Raw genomic sequence first — 22615 nt, 5'->3', positions numbered from 1 at the left:
GAGAAAGTTAATTATCATATGGGTTCACTTATTTGTGGAACATAAGGAATAGCATGGAGGACATTAGGAGAAGAAAGGGAAAAATGAAGGGGGAGAAATCGGAGGGAGAGATGAACCATGAGAGACTATGGACTCTGAGAAACAAACTGAGGGTTCTAGAGGGGAGGGGGGTGGGGGGATGGGTTAGCCTGGTGATGGGTATTAAAGAGGGCACGTTCTGCATGGAGCACTGGGTGTTATACGAAAACAATGAATCGTGGAATACTACATCAAAAACTAGTGATGTACTGTATGGTGATAACATAACATAATAAAATAAAATTTAAAAAAGAATGGGATTTTTTTATTGTAATTTATTTTTTAAACAAAATGTTTTTGTTTCTTTAAATGGCTTGTAAGTGTGTCAGGAGTAAGTTCGGCAGTTAACCTGCACCTGTGGTGTTTGAAGCCCAGCGGAGTTTGTATGTCCTTATTCAGGCACCACTGCACTGTGCGCTCTCGGAAAGACAGCTAGTGGTGGTAATTTGCACGATCCAGAATCACAGGCACTTTCTCACCTGGCTGGGGAGGGCTTCTGGAACTCCAGTGATTCCTCACTTTATATTTACAGTCTTGGGAGCTCCGCATTGCTGCATGTCAGCCTGTGCTGAGCTGCGGCCTGGCGTTGCTTTCTGAGAGCCGAACTTTCTTTCCCTTGGTCTGTTTTCTCTAATTCTTGCCCTCTTTTCTTTTCTTTACTCTTTCTCTTCTTTACTCTTTCTCTTCTTTTCTTTCTCTTACTTGTATTGGTAACAGATCAGCACACCAGGGACACCAGCCCAGTAGTGCAGTCCTTGTTAGAATAAAGGTGCAGCGGGGACTGGGTTGACTTACTGGCCAGGCTCTTGGGGAAGGCAGGCCGAGCAGAGCACCTCCTGTGGACAGTATGTGTCTTCCTTCAGCTGGTGGTCAGCAGCAACAGCTGTTCTCCTGGCTTTAGAATGTTAACACTTGTTTGCTTTACTGTCTTAGTGGACAGAGAATATTCCTTGCCCTGTCCCCTGATCCCTTGGGACAAAAAAGCAAGTCCAGAAGCTGAAAAATAAGCACTCACTGTAGCCTTTGAGTTCTGTAAGAGGGCCATTAGGGCCCTCCCAGGCTTCTATCTTCACCCCTTAGGTAGTCTACACCAGTGTCAAGCTGAGGGCCTTGATCCACTGGAGATTTAATTCAATGTCATAACCATCTTTTTTATTTCACTTATTTCACTTAACCATAACCCTGGCCACCAGCCCGAGCTGCAGGCCTGCTGCAGTTGCTGGCCTCTCAGCTCTTTAATGAAATAGAATGGAAGAGATACTGAACATACCACATGTAGTAAAGATTAACCATTGTTTTGTGGAAACTTCGTTATATGTAAGTTATATACCCATATGTAAATGTATATATGGGTCACAATAAAATTAAAGGTTTGAAAACACTCAACTACACAGTTCCTTATCTGTAGAAGTACATTCTGCCTCTCCCTGCCCAGGCCCTGTTTTGGCAGCGTTCCCCACCCCCGTTTCCCCCACCACCTAGCAGTTCCCCCATTCCTGAGCATGGAAACTGCTACCATGGCGGCCCCAGTGCCCAGCACCCCTCCACTTTATGTCCAAACACCAGCTATGCCTGGACTCCCTGAGCCTGCTCACCTGCTCAACGAGACATGGAGGACCCAGGCCCTGGACTCCTACCTAATCTCTGTTATAGGTTATAACACCCTCTAGTTACAATGTTGTGAACTCCAAAACTGGACTTTTTCTCAGTGGCTTTAGCATCTGACAGTCTAGGGTTCCTATAGACCACTTAGTAGCTTTGTGATTTCGGGCTTTATGTCTATTTATATAGAGAAGGTACTCAGTAAATACTCATTTTACACCTCTTGTTTTTCCCATAGCACCCATACCCAGGTTCCCACTCCCACTGGATGTGTTTTTAACATACAGCCTCTCCCTGTCTGTCCTGAGCTGAGATGTGACAGTTTTGACTGAGGTTTTTGACTGTGAAGGGGTTACTTCAGAGGAGACAGGGAAGTAAGAGACAGCCCAGAAGAAAAGGGAGTAAGTGATAAAAACAGAGATAATGCTCTTGTTCTCAAGCAACTTTTCTGTTCCCTCTCCTTTCTCTTGCCTGTCTGCCTGACAGGAATTAATGTGCATCGACATGTTTACTCTTTTCCACTCAGAAAGGGGCAGGGAGACCACCTGCTTGTGCTTCCTCCTCTTAAAGAGCTGAAGCTCAGCTGCTGGTGGGTGGAGGGGCAGCCTAAGAGAGGCCCTGCTTTGCCTCTGAGTCTGCATGGAGTGGTTGGGTTTTGGTCACCACAGGCCCAGAGGTCTCTCTCCTGAAAGACATTTTGAAGCCATTTCAGCGTGATCTGTTTAACTCCCTGGGCTTGTTGAGCCATCTTGTGTTCTGGATTTAAATCATTTTGTGGTCTCCCAGGATTCAAAGAGAGCTACTGGGATGTCTAGATTTCTTGAGATTTCTGAATACCAAGATCATGACAGCAGAGTAGAATGGGTACATCTACTCAACCAGTGAGACTCAGGAATCTTCTGTGCCCTTTTTATGAAAAGTCTTTCCCCCAATTCCTGCTGCGCAGTCAGTTGTCCCAGTTTCCTCCCGGTTCTAGTCCCCAGTTCATAACCACCCCACCAACAGTACCCAGCTCAGCCCCACCCAAATGGCTGCTAAAGGTCAGAAACAAACTGGAAACTTATTGTAATGATATTCTTGTTTTGCAGCAATGCTTTACCTGTGGGTATGTGGCCAAAAAGTTCAATAGAATTGTTTATTTTTTCTCTCTGACAGTTCTGTTCTTGCTTAGTTTGCAGATATAAAATGAAAAGTGTTTTTGGCTGTTGATGTTGTAGAAATCATGAGCTGTCTTTCATTCAGTTTTACTCTAGCCCCATCTCTCCCTTCAAGGTTAATCTCAGGCTCTTTGGCTCCGAGTTTATTGCTCTCTTTTACAAAAATCAGTTCCACTTCTCGCAGCACCCTGGCATTGAAGTGCCCAGAATGAGGCAGCCCCAGTGATCTGCTTGCCCATGGGACAGTTGGGCCAGGCCCTCCGCTGCCCCATGTGCACCTCGGTGGGAGAACGGCCCTGGCCACCAGCCCGAGTGCAGGCCTGCTGCAGTTGCAGGCCTTCTGCTGCTCTCCCTCGCTGCTATTTTGTCTGATGTGCTATATTCCTTTTGTGAGGCCTTGAGGCTTAGAGAGAAGGCTCTGTTCTTGAGCTTCTGAAAACCCAAAGTATAAACTATTCCCTTTCCTCTGAGCTTCATGACCTTGAATCTGTGCTGTGGCCAGAAACATGAGCAGCCACTTGGCTGCATCCAGAAGAGATGTATATTCTGTCCCAGCAGTGGTGGCCCCTCTTCACCCAAAGGCTCCCTGGTAGGTGTTTGCAGTAGCCTCGACACCCTGTGCCACATGTTTTATACCTGCACCTAAGGCTGCTTGTAAGTAAGACATAACACCTCCCGGGTCTGCCTTATGCTGCAGCAGCAGAGACCAGCAGTGCTTCGGAGATATGGGCATTAAATATATCCTCCCCCATACTTTGATCATTTCCTCTCATTGTGTCTCTAGCCTCGTTCAGTTTTTTGCATTAAAATTACAGCTACGGTATGAATTTTTTGGAAATATTTATAAGTAACTTGGATGTCAAAATGTGACATATTTCATGGTCTGTCACCGGTGACCACTGTTAGTGATAAATACATTTGCAAAATTAATGCCTGAATCAAAGGGAACAAGAAAAGGCAGTCTGAGTGGGTTAGTGAGCACCTGTGTTGTGTAAAAGACTGTCCTTGGATATAAAGAAGTGTGAAGAACGGGATCCTCAGGGGTCTTACAGACCAGGTATGGAGTGAAAGACAACTGAGGTTATGAGCATGTGTGATGACTACAAGCAATAATACTACTAATAATGGTAAAACAATAAGAATTAAAATGTATTATACCTCTCCATATGCCAGGCATTATGCCACAGCATATTTTACGTACATAATCTCCCCTAGGTCACCTAGGCTCCCCTAGTGAGGTAGATACACTGAGGCTTTGAGTGGTTCCGTAACTTGGCTAAGGTCACAAAGCAAACAAGTGATAGAATTAGGATGTGAATCCAGGTCTGTCTGGTTCCAGACACCTAATACTTCATCAGTATTCTGTTTTCTTCTGTTTCTCATTCTGAATGAAAAACTGATGGTACTATTGTCCAGACTATAGCCAGAGGACAGTGGGGGAAGCTTATGAAGAGAAAAACGACACTGAATTAACACTTGTGAATTTGACGTGAAAGTCGGATGGTAAAGAGAAAATGTCTAAGAGTCAGCTGGAATGGCTCTTGGGAGGCAGAATGGCTGGGGAGAGCAGTATAATTTAGGTGAGAGAGCCATTTATAAAAATGATGGTTAAGACAGTGAGACGATTGGATTGTAAGGAGTGAGGAGCACAAGACGGGGGTGCATCCCACATCTGGGTGTGCCTGTTTTCCCTGCACGTTTTTATCTGGAACTCCCCAGGTCCTTTTGACAATTCCCAGATGCTGTGACTGAGAGCCCCTCGTTGTTGCTGCCCTGGTGGTGTTTTTCTCTCTGAGCCCCCTTATCTCAGACGTGATGGCATTCTGATCTAAGTCCTGCCCTGTTGGAAGGGTCAGGGGCGCTAGGCCTTCTGGGCCCCTTTTCATCACAAATTCTCCTTCTCTCCTGACACAGGCATCGAATGCCCCAGAGGAGCCCGGAACCTCCCAGGCTTGGTGCAGGAAGGAGAGCCTTTCAGTGAGGAAGCAACACTTTTCACCAAGGAGCTGGTGCTGCAGCGAGAGGTGGGACATCTTATGGTTGCTTCTTGTCTGAAGAGGGGTGAGAAAATGGGGCTCCCTTGGCCTGATGTGTTCCTGCCACATCAGAAATCAGTCTGTCATTTTTTCCAATGCTCAGCCTTCCACATCCACCATCCATTGTAGGTCTGCCCACAGCCTGCTTCCTTGAGCCCTGCATCATTGACCAGGCACCCCTAAATCACCCCTCACCATTGGCGTCCTGGGATACGTGGCGAACACCAAGCCCACCTCCCCAGCATCCTAATGCAGAGGGCTTACAGCTTTGCAGTTCTCCTCCTTGGCGAATTAGCCTGAGCTGCCTGCCTCCAGCTGGATTTAGAAGCTTGACTAACCCTGTCAGGGGCCAATTTTCTTTGAACATTTATTTGTATCTTTGAGTAATTGCATTTTCTGTAGCGGGTTTTCTGACTTAATTTAATTGTATTTCTGTTTCTGCCTGTTGAGCTAGCTCTTGCAGGCAGGAGTTAAGCTTCTCAGCTGCCGTGGTGTCCACCTACCTGCTAATTTTTTATCAAGTCATAGTCAACTGATCCATCTTCTTTCCAGGAGTATTCCAGTCATTCATCCTGCTAGGTGGGCACAAGAAAGGAACAGTGGGGGAGTGTGCCAGGCTCAGGCTGAGGATTTTAGATCTGCCTTTGTCCTCATTTCTTTTACAATCAAACCCATAGGGTCCCTTCAGCTTTCATGCAATATCATAATATGCACAGAGCTAAAAGATTATGGGGTCCAGGAGGTTAGCTCACTCATGGGTCTTTGTAGATCCTTGAGATCAGACGTGTGGGCTTTGGGATGTTCATAAGCTACAGCATCTCTCATTTTGGTTTGAATCACCAGTGAATATATTGGGCACTAGAGGCACAAGAGAACAAGCTAGCCCAGGATACTGCGTTGGACTGCCCTGGCCTGTAGAAAAGCCCCTCTTTGACTTCTGGCTGAGCAGTACTATTTGCTTTTGGTTGCCGCCTCTTTGGGATTTCTTTAGCACTTACCTTCCCGTTTTGTGAAACCAAGTGGTGTGGCAAAAGGAGTCCTGAATTCTTAGTTCAAGAGCTATGGGTTCCAGTTCCCAAGAACAAACTGCAGCTACCTGGGCATTGCACCAGCTCTGTTGGCCATTTGTACAGTGGGGTAGAGATGCGAGTGCTTACCCCCGGTTGTCTCTTCAGTCTCACGTTGACCCCTATTTTGGTTTTGGTAAGATGCATTTGAGTTTGTGAAGAAGAACTCCTCATATTGGCATGTGAAGTGCCTTCCCCCTTCCCTCTATTTTGTAACTGCACAGTGTAGCTTGAATTTTTAACAGTTACAGATAGGCCCCTGCTAGAGAAGTATTTTAAGAATCTAAACTCCAGTTGTCTCTCAGTAACTGTTGTAATTTGGGGCATGGTACTTAGGTAGAAGGGGCAGATATTTTAGTATTTCCTCTTTGTGAGCCTTTGGATAATGAACTACAGAGCAGTTCTGGGTTGGAAAAAACAAGTGAGTCCACACAGGGTCTGTGACTTAAAGACCTCACAGAGGTAGCAGATGTTTGGTGGTTGTGCTTTGGATGGAGGGAGGAAAGGCCCTCCTTGGATTGCCTGAGACCTCCGTTAGCAACATTCTCATCACTTCCCTGCCATGCCCCACTTCTGTGTTGCCCTCCCCTTTCTCACCGCCGTCTTCCCCTGGTGTTTCACGTTTCCTAAAGTTTCTTTCCCTTTCTTTTTCAACTCTTGTTTCCCCAGCCACTTTTCTACCCGATCGTGTTTCCAGCCCACCGATGATATCCAAAAGCACAAGGGGGGTCAGAGAGAATACTGAATGTGAGTTTGCAGATCTTAGTCTAATCTAGATTTGATATTTAGCTTTCTTGGTTGTAGTGCCCCAATCTTGCAGAGCCCCAAGTTGGGGTCTCTTGATATAGAAACTTTCTGCATTTTCTTAGCTGCTTATATGATTACCTGGCCTGACTGTTTTGAAGGATCTTTATCCAGAGGAAAGAGGAGTATGGCCTAAACTCAGGATAACTTGGAAGTTTTTACTAAAGGAACCAGTCTGGCCTGTTCTCCTGGGCATTTCCCTTCATTTTATGTATGAAAACTGTTTTCTGAACAGTGTAGGAATGATGAGCAGTTTTTGTTTTGTTCTAGGTTTATTCACTTTACTTTTACCTGTATTTTTATTCCATACATTGTCGTGGAGAACATTTCTCTTGGCCCTCTTCCTACCCCACAAGGATCTAGAAAAGCCTGATGAATTGGCATTCCTGGATGCAGAGATCGCCCCCCACCCTGAGGAGAAAGTACTGTGTAATTGTCTGGATGCCTGAGTGTGGATTCACAGCCTAGCACCCAGTAGCTCTTACCTTCAGGGCAGCCTCCATTGTGCCCCACTCCGGGTGCTCTTCTGGGGCGGAGCTGCTGCCGTGGTGGCCCCCGCTGAACAGGTTTTTTGTACCTTGTGCCTGTTCCCTTGACAATCAGCTTTAGCTCAGGTCATCAAGTATTATGATGTGATTGTCCTTGATCCTGTCCCATCCCTCCCCTTTAAATTTTTCTTTTTTAGTATCTTATTTTTGACCAGGATTTGTCTGTCCCCTGCCTACTTTTCCCAGTTACTTGAAACTTGCAGTATCATATAGGAAAGGAGAAGCACACAGATATCGTCATTTCACAGCATGTGCTGGGCCCCCTGTTTGATCCCACAGCGGTGCCTCCATCAAGTTCGACTCATATGCGTGAACCTGTAAACTGACTGGGAAAGGGTGTGGCGTGGGGGAGAGCCTACAGTGGACACTGCCCTTGGGGCAGCCCCCCTGCCGGGGAGCAGACACAAAGCTGGGGCATAGGTGCCTGACTCCCTGCTTAGGACTGCATTGTCTTGGCTTTGGGTAGCCAGAGCAGTAATTGCTGCCTCTTCTTTCTCTATTTTGGTAAAGAGAGTGTTGTAGTCTTTCCATCCCATAGCCTCATGTGGAACCTGCCAGAGTCTCTTGCAAGTCTCTTGTTTACATTTCAGATGGTCCCCATTGTCTGGAGACTTGATAGCCCTGCTTTCCTTAAATGTGTTTTACAGTGACACTAGTTAGCACGGAACTACTGACATTCCTGGCTACCACTCAGCCCCATTTCCTGTCTTTCCTGTCACCTTTCATTGTATTTCTTCTTTTTCTTCATTTTTCTACGTGGTCCTTCTCCTTGGCCATTAGTTCCCGTTGTCTTTTTTTTTTTTTTTAAGCTTTATTTATTTGAGAGCAAGAGAGAGAGAGCACAAGCGGGGGCGGGGGGAGACAGAGGGAGAGGGAGAAGCAGACTCTCCGCTGAGCAAGGAGCCCAATGCAGGGCTCAATCCAGGACCCTAGGATCATGACCCGAGCCAAATGCAGACTCTTAACTGACTGAGCCACCCAGGCGCCCCAGTTGTCTTTTGTTTCTTTCCCTGAGCTAGGAGCCTGGGAAGACTGTTCCAGGTCAGGGGTCTGGGTGTTCTGGCATTCTTGCTCCAGGGCAAGAAAAAGAGCACTTTAGATACCAGCTTGTTACCTGACCCTTTGTGGCCTTGAAGGCCAAAGCAGCCAAAGAACTCTAGAGGAAATCCAATCAGCTCAACAGTTCTTCCCAGCCTGACTCAGTTAGGATGTAACAGGGGTGGGCACATCCAGCCCACTGCCGGTGTTCGTGAATAAAGTTTTACTGAAACACTGCCACACTAATTGTTTTATGTACTACGGTCTATGGCTGCTTTCATCCTCTTAACAGCGGAGTTGAATAGTTACGACAGAGGCCATAAGGCCTGCAAAACCTAAAATATTTACTTATCTGTCTTTTTATCACAAGAAGTTTGCTGACCCTTGCTATACAGTAAGTATATGCTGAGTTGGTTGGTTTAAATAGCTTGCAGCCCTGAAAATGACAGTTTGCTCTTATGTCCCCTGCCTCAGGCTGGGCTCCTTCTGGGCCGAGCAGAGTGAGATCATTGTGTTCATTGCTGTAGCTGTGATTGTGAGCTATATGAGTGCTGTGTCCCACTGGACGGCATGAGCTTGTGTGCCCCCCTCCCGCAGTACAGCTGCCTCTTTCAGGCAGTTCTCTGCTGCACTGCCAAGGACAGGAAGATCTGGTGTAGCTTCCCAGATGGGGAACTGTGCCCATTGCTAGCATCTTCCCAGAAGTAGTGGTGAGCGTTAGCTAATGGGTAGATAACTGGCTTAAATGTGCACGCTCTCAGTTTTCGAGCTCCAGTTAATCATGTGGTTCTGAGTGACTCTTTCCTGCCTTGGTATTCCTGTCTAAAACACTGATGTAGCAATCCAAAGCCATCCTCTTCCTTTTGAGGCCCTTCCTGTGACTAAAACAGTCACATGGGATCTCTTCACACCTGTCAGGAAATCCTGCACTCTTAGAGAAGGGGCTCTAAGGCATGAAAAGAGATCAGTGCCACAGTTTAACCCTCTTCACAGTGCCAGGCTCTGAGAGGTACATTTCCCTGGGGCAGGAGCTGGGATGTAGGAGGTTTGGTGATCATTTCCAAGACCTTTCTCAGTGACCCCTTTGTCCTCTTGAGATCTCAGAAATCATCCTTTGCTGCTGTCTGGAAGATGTCCTCGTGCTGGACAGCCTGAGCTGAAAACTCTGGCTGCTGCCCTAACCTATTTCCCTTTCTCCTGCGGGCATCAAAAGGGAGGATGCCCCCCTGGGGAGTTCCTGCTGCAGGTTTCGGTGGCCAGGGCATAGTCCTGGATCCCCTCGCTCCCACCACCCCGCTTTTTTAAAAACAAAGATGCACAAAAGATCACAAGCAACTGTTGCTATCTGAAGAACATGTATTTACATTTCAGAGGAATATGGACTTGGCAGTGAATACTGGTGTGTATTTATGGAGAGCTGTTCGGGAGAGAAACCTTAGAATAAAAGAAAAATGGTTTCTTGTTTTTTGTTTTTACCACCAAGTGTGCTGCATCTTGTCTGAGAAAGATAATAAACGGTCCAAGCAGTTTACCATTGAAACTGCTTGTCCACATTTCCCCATAGTGCTGTGGTATGTGCCCTCACCCTTGCTGTTCCCGTCTGCCCATGCAGGTCCCTTCCCTGGGCAGGAGACACATGGGAGAAGGAGCAATAGCAAAGTTAGATCTCTGGATGAAAGTAATAAGGATAGTTCAAGCCACTGGGAAACCCAGAAGGGTAAAGGAAACCTGGTGCCCATAAGGCCAGCGAGACTCTGTTCTCAGACTGTCCCTGGGTCCCGTAACCCTCGCTGAGCCACGAATAACCTGCTGGGAAGAGCCAGCTGTCTACCAGCGTTTCACTCATTTGCAAAGAACACCGTATTCTAGATTACCTTTGCCACTGCCCAGGGAAAAGAGAATGCAGCAAGGTCACCTTTCTAAACCACCCTCTTAACTCTCTGAGGTGTTAAGGGCTGTTGGAGGCTAAGGCTTTTCTCTTACCTCACCACACACTCTTGATGATTCATCCCCCACCAGTGGTCTTTGTTTTCCATGAGAGGCTGTTTTCTTTGAAGGGGGCTCAAATAGAAAATTAAGAGTGGAAAAATCACTCTTAATAGTGATCAGGTTTTCCATTTACATAGTGTTTTCTAGTGTAAAAGTGCTTTCATATACAATATTTCATTGTAATCTCAAAGCAAACCTACATGAGCAATATTATCCCAGTGTCACAGTTCAGGAAACTGAGATGCACGGTGACCTGCCTCTATTCACAGAGCTTGTTGTAGAGCAGATACCAAAACCCAGATGTCTACATTCCAAATCAGGTACTTTTTCTTCCCCAGATTTTGCCAATTTTTCTATTAGAATGTGGTCATTCTTTTAGCAGTATTACGTCCTTTCTCAACCCTCAAATATCTGGACCTAATTAATTTATAAAGGACTTCCCTAAAGATCCAGCAGTTAAACTGAGAGTTCATCTCCACTAAGGAACCACTGAGTCTGATTCTGGATGCTCACAAGACTCCAGAGGGATCCGAGGGATTTGCTATGGCCACACCTTCCCAAAATATTTGTTCTCTTCTTGTCACAGTTTTTACATCTTTCGATTGCCTGATTCCTGCTTCATCTTTTGTTTGACTTTTGTGGGCTTTCCTTTTCTTTTTTCTTTCTTTCTTTTTTTTTTTTAATTAATGATTCCACTCTGACCTATCTTGCTCCATTTCAGCTTGATCATATATATCCATGTTCCTAATCTTTCTTAAAAGACGTATCTAGTAAGTGCATCATTTAGAACTATATAACTCCCCATTGCCTCTGGGATAAAGTCTAATCTCCTTAGTTTACATATATCCTTGATTACCTCTCCAGCTTCATGTCTTACACACTACTCATTTCACTGACCTTATTCTCACAGTTCCCCATATTTACCATTCCATTTCATCTCTCCCACTCTTTAGATCAGCCCAAGTTCCTCACTCAGTATATCAACCATCCCCCTTCTTTGCTTTCTTATTCCTACCTATCCTTCAAGATACACCTCCTTTTCTGGGAAGGTTTTCCATGATCTCCCAGACTGGGTGTGATGCCCTTCCTTTGGTCCCCATAGCGTCCTGTGCACACATCTGTCATGCACTGACCAATGACGTTGAAGGGATCTATGTGTCAGTCTCCCCCCCCCCCCCAGGATTGTAAGCTTCTCAAGGACTGGATCCATGTTTTTGTCTTTGTGTTCTTTGTACTTTGCCTAATTTATAAGAGATGCTTAATAGGTAGACATTCATTAAATCCACTACTTGGTTTCCTGTGACCTGACTCTAGAGATCGGGAAGAAGGCCTGCTCTTTTGTTGCCTTTGTAGTTCTTTGGGAAAGCTCTTTATGCTCAGCATTTGTGGGTCAGGGAGGAAGACTGGAGTATTGAGGCCGGACACACAGCTGCTAAGTCAGGAGCTTCTCGTTGAAAAAGTGCATTACCAAGACCTGACTCTGCTCTTACTTTGGGACCTTGACATCCCTGGGTCTCCCAAGCTCTCCAGCCAAGATACTTAAAGGTAATGAGATCATGATATGTGAGTGTTTTTGAAAAACTTCCACTGTTCAAATAGAAATCATTAGTGTCCCTTCATCATATTCCCAGTAGGCTACTCATCTCTTTCCCTCCCTGGTTTATTTCCCATCCTTTGCTTTTGTGGATCAAACTATTAAATGAGGCAAAGGGTTTATTTTGAAGTTCAAGTCAACCAACTCTTGTTCAGTGATAGGCTGTAAGTACCACGTGAATACTAGGCTGTTACCTCCCTACTTACAGCCCCTTCATTTCTGGGTTCTTGGCCCTTGCCAGGTATCTGTAAAAGCCCTAGAAGGGAGGCCCTCAATTCCCATTCCAGCCCCTAAATGAAAATGGCATCACAATGAGAAGAGGTGATGTGAAAATGAAGAACGGAGGATACTGTCATGTCACCCTGTTTTTCCCATCCCCTGGCTGCTTGGGTCTCCCCTGCCAGCTTTTAAACTCCCCAGGTACCAGTCACCAGTAGCCTTCCCCAGGCTAGCTCAGCAGCATGTGCTGATAGGCACCAACAGTGTCTGGCTGCAGTGGGATTCCTCGCTGCAAAGCTGCTGGCTCAGCTAGGCTGTTGTCTGTTTCCCTGTTCTTCTGCTTGGAACTTTCATAGCCAGTCAAGCATAGAATTGCATCCATTCTTCTGAAATAGCTGCTGGGCCTAATTTTTCATTGGTTTGGCCAAGATCCTATTACCTGTAATTATGTCATACAGGCTGACTGGTAAAGTTTGATAGGCCTCACTGCCCTCCTGAGACTAGTGTTCACATCCCAGCGTTGGGGCTGGGGACAGAATAAGATTTAGGGCCACAAGAGATTTGGCCTCCTTGGGGACATGTAGGGAAGGTCTCAAGGATATAATTCTGTCTCAGGGAAGAAAATCCTTTTCAGCAGAGGGATTCTTCCTTTCCCTGGGGAATTGGTCCTTATTACTATAAACTCCTTAAGAGACTGATGTTTTTTCTGCCAGTTCAGTTTGTTCCTACCAGGAAAAAGGAACTAGGAAGTATAGCCCTAAGACCTGACAGATGTTGTTCCTCCATAAGCAGGTTCCTTTGCAATGCCGAGGTGGGTCCCTGGACTGATTTTTCCCTCTCCACCTTTACTTCTGACCCACATCAGTCTGAGAGTGAAGATGCAGAAGGCTCAAACATGACTTCCTCTTGCATCCTTCTACTAGATTGGTCCACAGTACTTGTTTTAAACCTCATCTAAATTGAAGCCTGGAGGGACATCTGGGTGGCTCAGTCAGTTAAGCATGTGCCTTCGGCCCAAGTCATGATCCCAGGACCCTGGGATCGAGTCCCACATCGGGCTCCTTGCTCAGCGGGGAGTCTGCTTCTCCCTCTCCCTCTGCCTGCCACTCCTCCTGCTTGTGCTCACGCTGTCTTGCTCTCAAATAAATAAAATCTTTAAAAAAAAATGTGAAGCCTGGAAATGAGTATAGTGGGCATTGATTGCCATTGGAGAATGCATTTATTAGTTCACTACAAGATTATCATTACGAACACAAGGTCATGAAGATCCTTCAAACAGAGCTTTGCTAAGCAGAACTCCTGCCACCTATGGTATTCAGTACTATCTGCCTGTCTGACATAAATTTCTTTATGAGCCATCCCTGTGGACAACAGCTATTGCCAGGCACATCCTGGTCTACCTTCTGTATAGCTATGTAGAGCCTGTGACCCAGAACGAATGGAAAAATTCTATCAGGAGATAAGAGATTTCTGGACTCCTCATAGGTAAGGATTGTGCTAGGAGAGCTGGGTGCTATTTATTTTAATTTAGTTGTATCAGATGCCCCTAGTAATAATTCCTGGTTTGTCTTACCTCTTCAGTCATCCTGATATTCACTGCTTCTTGAGCTTTGGTCTAAGGGTTCTCATTAAAAAAGAAAAAGGGGGGTGGGGGAGGAAGCTAATATCCTTAATATAATAGAAAAGCAGCTCCAAATTTTTTTCAGATGAAATCCCTTATTTGTGAAGTCTGTCCATTTCCTTCTGGAAGCCTAATTTGGAAAATAGTTCTTTATTTCATATCTTCTGACTGGCAGATCATATTTACTTTCCACACTAAAGATGACCTCATGCAGACTTGCCCCATTCTCTTTATTACCAGAAGAGCTTCACACGGGACCCCGACACCCATGTAGATTTGAGTGTGAGCTTTCATGCTTGGCATGTTTGGGGATCTTCAGGCATCATATCTCTCTTTTCAGTTTGTCCTAACTATTCCCAGACATACCCACTGCCTGAATGTTAATATCTTCTCCTTGGAATTATATAATTCAACTGATACCTTTTTAGAACACAGCCCTTAATATACAATAGCAGGGCTGCCAGCAAAGAGTAAGCAGATTGTACATTTCATTTGCTCTCCAGGTAAAACTAACATTCTGGGGTTTCACACGTGACTCCTCCAAGGACACAGTAGTGACTGTTCTAGTGGATGAGTCAACCATAACCTTGCCCTCTTCTTGCCATTAGCCTTGTGTCTCTTGCCAAGGACTAGACAAGATCCTCTGTGTACCAAATCTGGCTTTATTGATGAACTTCCCACTTGCCACTCCACCTGTGACAGTTTCTGGTCAGCTGAACTTAAATGGATTTTGGAAATGAAAGTGACCAATAGTCTGTTATGAAATGCTGTGGTGCATGAAATAAGATTATGAGCAGGCTTGAGAATTAACAGCAGATACCCTAACCTGGTCTAAACAACACGTGTCACTTATTCAGGAAGGGGTAAGTTCATCCTTAGACCCATGTCCAGAACATGTAAGGACATTTTTCCCTTCCTGGTCACTTAAAGACTCTGTTAGTAACATGTGCAGAGTCAGACCTGCGCTCTTGTTCCAGCTTCGCCATTTACTGAATGACCTTGGACATGATCCTTAGTTTCTCTAAATCCAGGGCAGTCTCAGTGTATAATAGAACTCCGAAGAATGGTGCTCCTAAGGTTGCGTAGTGCAGCGGTGCTGCTGAACCTAACTCCTTCACCTACAGCGAAGGCACCTTCTCTCGAGGGTTGGTGTGGAAGTCACGTATATATAGAAAATTTCCCAGGACTGGTGCCCTTGTAAATAGTAAACGCTCGGCGACAGCTTGTGTCATTATTTTTCTTATGAATGAAAATTCTTCTCTCAGAGTTTAGCTAAAATCTAGGACTGGAACTTCACTGTGGACAAACCATGATACCCAGAGTAGGGAGGCAGGCTAGTCATTGGCATGTGTGTTGGGAGCAGCATTATATTAGAATCAACAAAGAACCATGGTTAGTCCTCGCCTGTGCTCTCCACACGCCAGTCCTGTCTGCTTAAGCCAGTGATGGCAAATACGCATACCCCCCCTGCCCCATCTAGCACCCATGGCAGACCTTTCCAGTCTTAGCACTGCTTTGGCTTAGGACTCAGAATCTTCTCAAAACAGGGCTCCTAGGAGCTACTACCCATTGAGTGGATTTGGCACGTATTTGCCATCCTTGATCTAAGTTCTCAAAAAACTGTCTAGATACCATCAGGGGTTAGCCAGTCATTTTTCTATGAAGAAAGGCTAAAGAAACAGGGTCTTTTTGCCTCTGCTTCTGCGTGGTCCTCCACGTCAGAATCTCTTTGTAGGCAGTGTCACATTCAGTGGAAAAGTAAAGGTCTGGAGGTAATGCCACAGAGTCCTAACCTGCGCACAGAGATTCTTCTAGACTTGACTATGGACAGATCCGGCCAGCCATCACCAAGAGCCCAGATTCTACAGATGCCACATAGACATCTAAGAAATAATGGCTTGAGTACCTTTGCCATGCAGTTGAACTGCCATACGAGTGTTTCGAGGATGATCTGCCAATACTCAGGGCTCTCTATACTTTCTTCCCATTTCCTGGTGTCACTGTGAGTTGAAAATGAGGGATACAGGGATGACCTATCTAGATCCTAGCTGGCCCGGGCTTCCTTACCCTCTGATGGAATAGCATTTGCTCTTTTTTGTCCCCGTACCGCCTTACCGTGGCCACAGCAGTCTAAGATTGCCATAGGTTTGTCTTTGATCTTTATTAAATTGGAGGGTTAGAGGATAATGGAGTGCCAGGCACGAGCTCTAAAGAAAGATCTAGGTGTTAATCAGGACAAGAAAAGAACCCAAGATGAATCCTTTAGGACAGTCACTGCAGCAAGAACAAAAGCTATCTATTGAGCTAGGAATGAAAAGTTGAATTGGAAACAGCTTTACTGTGCCATTTTTCTTTCCAGTTAGCATAATGCCTCCCTCTTCTCCTTTTGCCTTCTCTCGATACAGTGGAATCCTATCTAATGGTACCAGAAGAGGGTCTTGGCATTGAATGTATAGCTAGAAGGGGAAGATTATGCAAGTAAAACCCAACAGGACCCTCCACCACTACCAGCAGCCTGCATCAGCTTCTTCCCTTCACAGGTTTCTCCAGTGCTGGCAATGCTAGGATGCTGGTACCTCTCTGGTTAAATAAATCTAAAACTACTGGCCCAAGATTTTTATAGCAGTGCTGCAACCCTATATGAGGAAATGCAACAAATAGTCCATTACCACTGATTGGATATGGATTTTTGGCCTGGCCACTTGCCACGTGGTAATTTTAGAATAGGGTCACTTTCGGAATTGGAAGATTCCTTGTAGGAGGGTACTGGTGTTTGCTAAATAGTGTTTCTTATCTTCATGCCCTCTCACAGCCATGCTCCCGCCTCCTGAGTGTAGGGCCAATCTCTCTGCCTGGCAGAGACAGCGAGAGCTCATCCTTCATCGGCTTACAGGGCTGCAGACGTGGCCATTTCCAAACACCCAGGGTGCACTTAACCACTTCCTCCTCCTAATATCAGCACTTCCACTCTAACCACATCAGCAGCTTTGTAACTTGCATTTTATTTTGTTCTTCATTTTGGCCCTTCAGGTATTTGTGGGAGGAAGGTGGGGGGACTGGTGCACTGTGTTGTCACTAATTTCAGAATTACACAATTACACCCTGAGTCATTGTCTCTGGAGAGTCATTTAAGCAAGAGTGTCAAGAGCATCCTGAAGGGCTCCCGCCCTTTTCACACTTGGGTTTTAAAGGTTGGGTTCACTTTCATATTGGATATGTGACTGCCTGTTTGGTTTCACCATCTGTAAAATGGCAGCACTCGGCCCTGTTCTGCCTGGAGAGAGCTGAAAGGCGATGACTAAGGCATGGTGCAGAGGATCCAAGGAGCCCCTAGTTCTTCCCACTTACGGAGAAGGCGAATAACCACACACAGGCTGAGGTGGCTGGAGAGGGACCTGTGGTTGCTTTTTTTTTTCTTTTCATCTGCATCTGAATAATTAGACCCGGTTGATGAGACAGGAGATGGACCTGTGGTCCTAGACCCTGAGATGTGACCATTGTTTACCTCATGGGCTTAGCTCTAGGCAATTTTCCCTTTTCACCCTGCCATAAAATCTGCCTGTTACATTGTCATCTTGCCTGTCTGTGCGTGGTCATTGTCCCAGGATTCAGATTAGACCTCTCACATTTTGGCCTCGACCTCTGATCTTCAGGATGTGTCTCAGATGTGTTTTTAGAGGATAGTCTTGAACCCCGGGAGCCATGATCTTTGTTATTATCAAGTATGTTGCAAGACAGTTCTGCTTTATTAGCTTCCTGTCTAGCTTTTTTTGGCTGTTGACCCAAGGCTGGGGGTCAGTGTGGCAAAACTGGAGTTTGCCTTGGAAGCTTTTGATTCTTGTTTTCCCATCCAGAATTATATTACTTGTTGAGATAGCCCAGCTAGACACCACTCGACTATGACAACTTTAAAAATTCATGAGGCCTTGGGACCCATAGCGCCTCTCAACATACTGACTTCTAGCCTTGCATCCAGGGAAGCCATATGGTTTCACATGCCGTGTTGCCCTGAGGAGGCCTAGCAAGTATATGAAGTGCAGAGGGAGGCCCTGAGACTCCTCTCCATGGCCAGCTCTTCAAGGTGTGAGGAAGGGCTCTTCCTGACACATTCACACATGCACCCAAGCATGCCTAACACCCAGCCACGGGGAGACCAACTCTGGGAAGATGCAGCATTCTCACCCTGCCCAGACTTCTTCATCTGTCCTTCCTCTCTGATGCTTTCACCCTCCGCCTTGTGTTTCTGTAATTTGTACGGTATCGTCGAGAGGTGTTGAAGAGATCAATAGCAATTCACCTTTTCCCTTATTGATTAAAGTGATGGCAAGTTAAATTGGCAGGCAGTACCAATTCATTCATCATGAGCTATCCATTTCCTACCAGGCCACCAGTGACCTCTCCCTGCCTGCTAGTTGCTGAGCAGCAGCTGAGATTATGCCTGTTTCTAGGCTGCTTTAATAGGAATGAGAGAACCACTGTGTTTGGCTCCTGTATCAAAGCTGAATGAGGAAGGAGACTGCAGGTGATGAGCAAGAAAATTACTGTGGAGCCTGTTCTTCAACTCGGCGGCTTTATTGGAGGGGCCCACCGCACGTGTGGTACTCTCAAGAAGGGGCAGTATGGCGTCAGTTGATGGACATCACCGCCTCACCCAGCAGTTCCTCTCCCTTGGTTTTCTAAAGGGCACAGGCTTCCTTTGTGATCCCACAGAACGTAAACTGCGTGTGGGGACTGGAAAGTCCATGACACCTGTGAACTAGCTCTGGTTTTGCTGCCCACGCAGACATGTCATTCCCTCTGAGACTTCAGGTAGTGACTTGGGCTCACCCTGAGGGAATCTGGGGTGCCTGGGGTCGAGCTTGAGTCAGAGGGTGAAGGAAGGGCTCTTGTGCTTAGGAGGGGTCTGTATCTACCAGGGGATGGAGAATGGAGACAGTTTTTATCCACTTCTTTCTCAACTCTAGAAACAAGCACAGAAAGGGTGTGTGTGTCTGTGTGTTACTCTGTTCTCCCTCATTGAAATGTCTGATTCTCTGTTGGGAAAGGTGACGGAAACACAACCCATGACATTTCCAGTGCCATGCACTGAAGAGCTCATTTTTAAAACTGCATCTCGAATGCCAAGTACTTACTACTTCACTCACCCGGTGGGATGACCAGGGGTCTGTGAATCCCAGGGCTCTTAAAAGGGAAGCTAGCACTGACTACAAAGGCAAAACGTGGTTGACTTAGCCCCGTTTCTCTTGATGTATTATAGTTTGAATTCTGTTGTTCTCTAACGCATATAGACACAGAAGCAACTGTTGCCCACCACACCCAGCAAAGTCGTTCAGCACTGCAGAGGGGCGGGAAGAGCTGGAGTCTGCTGCCTTGCACAGCATGAACCAATTCCCAGAAACTCCTGTGGGTAGGGTTTTGGCTAAGGGGAAAGTATCGGGGGGGGGGGCTCGAAAGCTTACCCTGAGCCGTGACCTCTACCCAGCAGAGGGAGCCACTTACCTGAGTGGGCAGTTAATGGTGACCAGTGGGACTTGCGGTTCCCCAGAGCTGGTTGTTGCCATCAGGGAGCTTGCACTCTTTTGTGTCAGCCCAAGTACATGGCCAGGCTTCCAGAAGAGCACTGCCGTCACAGTCATGTTTCCTGAGTGCCCAGTGGGTTTAGGTCACTATTTTGGTTGTCCCTTTCCCGGTAGGAAGATTTCACTAGAAACCCAGTGTCACTATGTCAGGTAGCGCTGCAGTCTGCAGATGCCAGACTTGGAGAAGGCAGCCAGCTCTCTGTGAAGCTGCCTAATTACATGTGAAGCTGCCAGCAGGACGATTGTTCTTTTCCCATGGATCATTAATAAACCATTCTGGTCTGCATAGATGGGGCAGGGGAAGTCTCTGACAATTCCATCACCTTCCTCAGCTTTGTTGGACAGGTCTTCCTCCCTTTCAGTCTAAAGCATTCAGAATGGCTGGGAATGAGGAGAGGAAGGGAAAAGAAAAACCTATTTCTATATAACACACATGTTTTTCTCCTAAGATGGAAAGTGGCCCCCTGCTTTCAGATTGTCTTGGCAGCCAGAGTACAAAGGGTTCAAGGCTTGCCATGGGTGGGAAGTGCTAGTGGCCCAGCTCCTAATATTTGCAGCCAGCTACAAACCAGGCCTGATTTGGAGACAAGGCGGCTAGAGCAGCAGATGGTAAATAGTCCTGCCCCCCTGGGGCCCGGGGTCGCCCCGTCTTTTTCCTGCAGCCAAGTCAGCCTCATTCCTGCTATGCCTGAGCACAGGAAGCTTTTATGGCTTTTTAGAAACTACTTTTTTAGGCAAAGATGGAAGAAGGCAAAGCAAATGTAATATGGGAAACTCAATGTAGTTAGAAATATTTCCCTGTCAAACAGCCTAAAATAGAGCTTTTCCTTTGTTGGGTAGAAGAATTTAGAATCTACATTTCTCCATAGAGCATTGAGTGCAGAAACTAAAAATGGATTATAAATAGAAATAAAATGACCCGTTCAGTTTCCAAGGACTTGAGTCTACAGCCTTCAGAATACTGAATTAGAGCATTTGAGAGCTGCCAGGGCTCTAGAGGGGACAAAGTCCAGTCGAAGCAGTTCACAGTATTTGAGAAACTGAGGCATGAGGAAGGTAATCCTTGGGACACACTCACGTAGTCAGGCACAGGAGAGCTAACATCTCCACATTCCTGTTGTATCGATCTGACCTGCACCCTCACCTGCCTCCCAGACAGCCACCTGTTCATCCACTGGCAGTACAGATAACTGGAAGACTGACAGTGGCATAGAAAAGGGAGTGGGGTGTACGTGGTAGAGGTGGACAGAAGAGGTGAACACGTGCATTCTCTAAATTGTATTATTTTAGTGAGAAAAGGACATGAGGCTAAGTCAGAGGAGAAAGTCATCTGGGGCCTCAGCGTTCTGTGAAGAAGACTCTTAACTAGACAGGGGTGCAGAGAGAATGCACACAGGATGAGAAGGCATGCCAGAGAGGGAGGAGTACAGGTGTCTCACAAGCCTGGAATTTTCCATTTGCTTTTCCTGATTAGTGATCATAGAAAAGCTGTTATCTTTTCATGCCAAAAACTAAGCTTCAAAAATGCCCAGAAGAAACAACCATGAAGTACTAAACCATTTTAAATTAAGGGGCTTTGTTTTTCCTTTTGGGGTAGGGGAAAGGCTTACATTGTTTACTTTTTTATTTATCGTTTCCGCCCTACCCCCTGCCCCCCAAACAGTTGCAGGGCAGGGGTGAAATGTATTGCCCTCTAACTCCTTAGGCAGGACTCCAGCTCAGGCACTATTTTCTGGTCACTTTCTCCCAGGCCACAGGGTATTACCCTTTGCCCCCAGCATCCTGCGCTCTTGGGCCTGCTCCTTCTATTCTCTCAGAGGAGGCAGATCCGAAAACCATGCCATCTTAGCAGGCTCTGGGCCTTGCCCCCCAACCTTGTAGCTGAGGCTGGTTACCCATCTCGTGAGCAGTGATGTCTGTGTCTTTCAAGGGCTTGTCAAGTGGGGGAGGAACAAATCACATTTTCCGGCAATTTAATTTTATTAACTCTGATTTTTCCCCCCCTTTTCCAAAGCACAGCTAAATGGAGCTAAACATACGCACAAGGGCTGTATTTAGTCCTGATGGTGTGGTAGAGTAGGGAAGGCACAAACATAGAGGTTTATCTGCTACCTAGTAAACACAGGGAGGTGTCAGGGCTGGAGAATTCAATATAGTAATAAGCATTTATATGGCACAATGACAACTTTGATACAGGGCATAATTTTCTGGTGATTGTTATTAATTGTGCTTCTGCCTGTGAGCGGCCCCCTAGTGAGGGGCTTGGAACACCACGCAGAGTTAAGCTATATTAAACATCAATTAAAACAGTGTAAAATAGAAACCAAATAAAATACGCAAAGGTCAGAATGGCAGTGAACGAGCAGACAAGGCCTTGAGGGGAGAGGGGTTAGGGCCTGGTGAGTCTAGTACACTGGCGCACTCAGTGCTCCTCGTTGCTCTAAGCTTCTTTGAGTTCCTAAGTTTAGCAGGTTTGCTGGACTAGCTTCCCCAAGTTCAACTCTTTCCCAAAGGGGTCTCAGAAACAACTCATTATGGCCAGCAAGAAATGCAAGAAGACAACCAGAGTCTACCCACACTGTCCAGTAAGACTTTCTGCAGTGATGGAAATGTGCTTTATCTGCATTGTCCAGTATAGTAGCCACTAGCCACATACGGATATTGAGCACTTGAAATGTGGTTAGTGCAACTGAGGCACAGAATCTTTAATAAAATTTTAATTTAAACAGCCACACGTGATTAGTGACTACAGTATTGGACAACACAGGACTCTAGACAGTCTTCGCCCACAGTAAACACTCCAGAAGCATTCAGTTTGCATTGCACTCTTCCTAAACCAATCTGCACCTTCCCCCGATACCTCTGAATGTTTAATGCTTTTTTTTTTTTTTTTGACCCAATCCTCCCATGCTCTTGACTTAAGCTTCCAGATTCTTTCATAAGGGTCATACACAGTGCCAAGAAATGAGAAAGGTCAATGCCTGCATCAAACCAGACAGCTGTGGCCTTACCCTTGCCCCCCTTTTCTCCTGGTATCCCCCAGTCAAGCTAATACCAGGTGTTTCCCACTCCCCCAGGCAGAAAAGAAGTTCCCTTCTGGCTCTCTGGCTAAATGAAGATCGCAGATCTGTGGTGCTTATCCCACTGAACATCTGATTCAGTTGCTGAGTCTGACCCTTGAAATCTGCAGAACCCAGGGATTGTAAAATTCCCAGGTCATGCAGGGAACTCTCACCTGATGTTCTTTGGTTCCTTTGGCACCTAAACTGAAAATAACCTTTAC

At 46.1% G+C, this 22615-nt stretch overlaps 1 protein-coding gene across 1 annotated transcript in view; it reads left to right on the top strand.

Moving 5' to 3' along the window:
• SND1 (staphylococcal nuclease and tudor domain containing 1) overlaps positions 1-22615 on the top strand; it is a 404590-nt gene that overhangs the window by 304560 nt on the left and 77415 nt on the right. Inside the window, exon 16 of the mRNA XM_081800145.1 lies at positions 4752-4861. Within this exon, the coding sequence (XP_081656271.1) occupies positions 4752-4861 (110 nt within the window). The remainder of the gene's footprint in view (positions 1-4751; positions 4862-22615) is intronic.

This window comes from Leptonychotes weddellii, chromosome 12, assembly GCF_054177405.1.
Source record: "Leptonychotes weddellii isolate Sample4059 chromosome 12, ASM5417740v2, whole genome shotgun sequence".
In the NCBI taxonomy this organism is placed as follows: Eukaryota; Metazoa; Chordata; class Mammalia; order Carnivora; family Phocidae; genus Leptonychotes; species Leptonychotes weddellii.
This window is presented reverse-complemented; position numbering and strand designations above follow the sequence as displayed.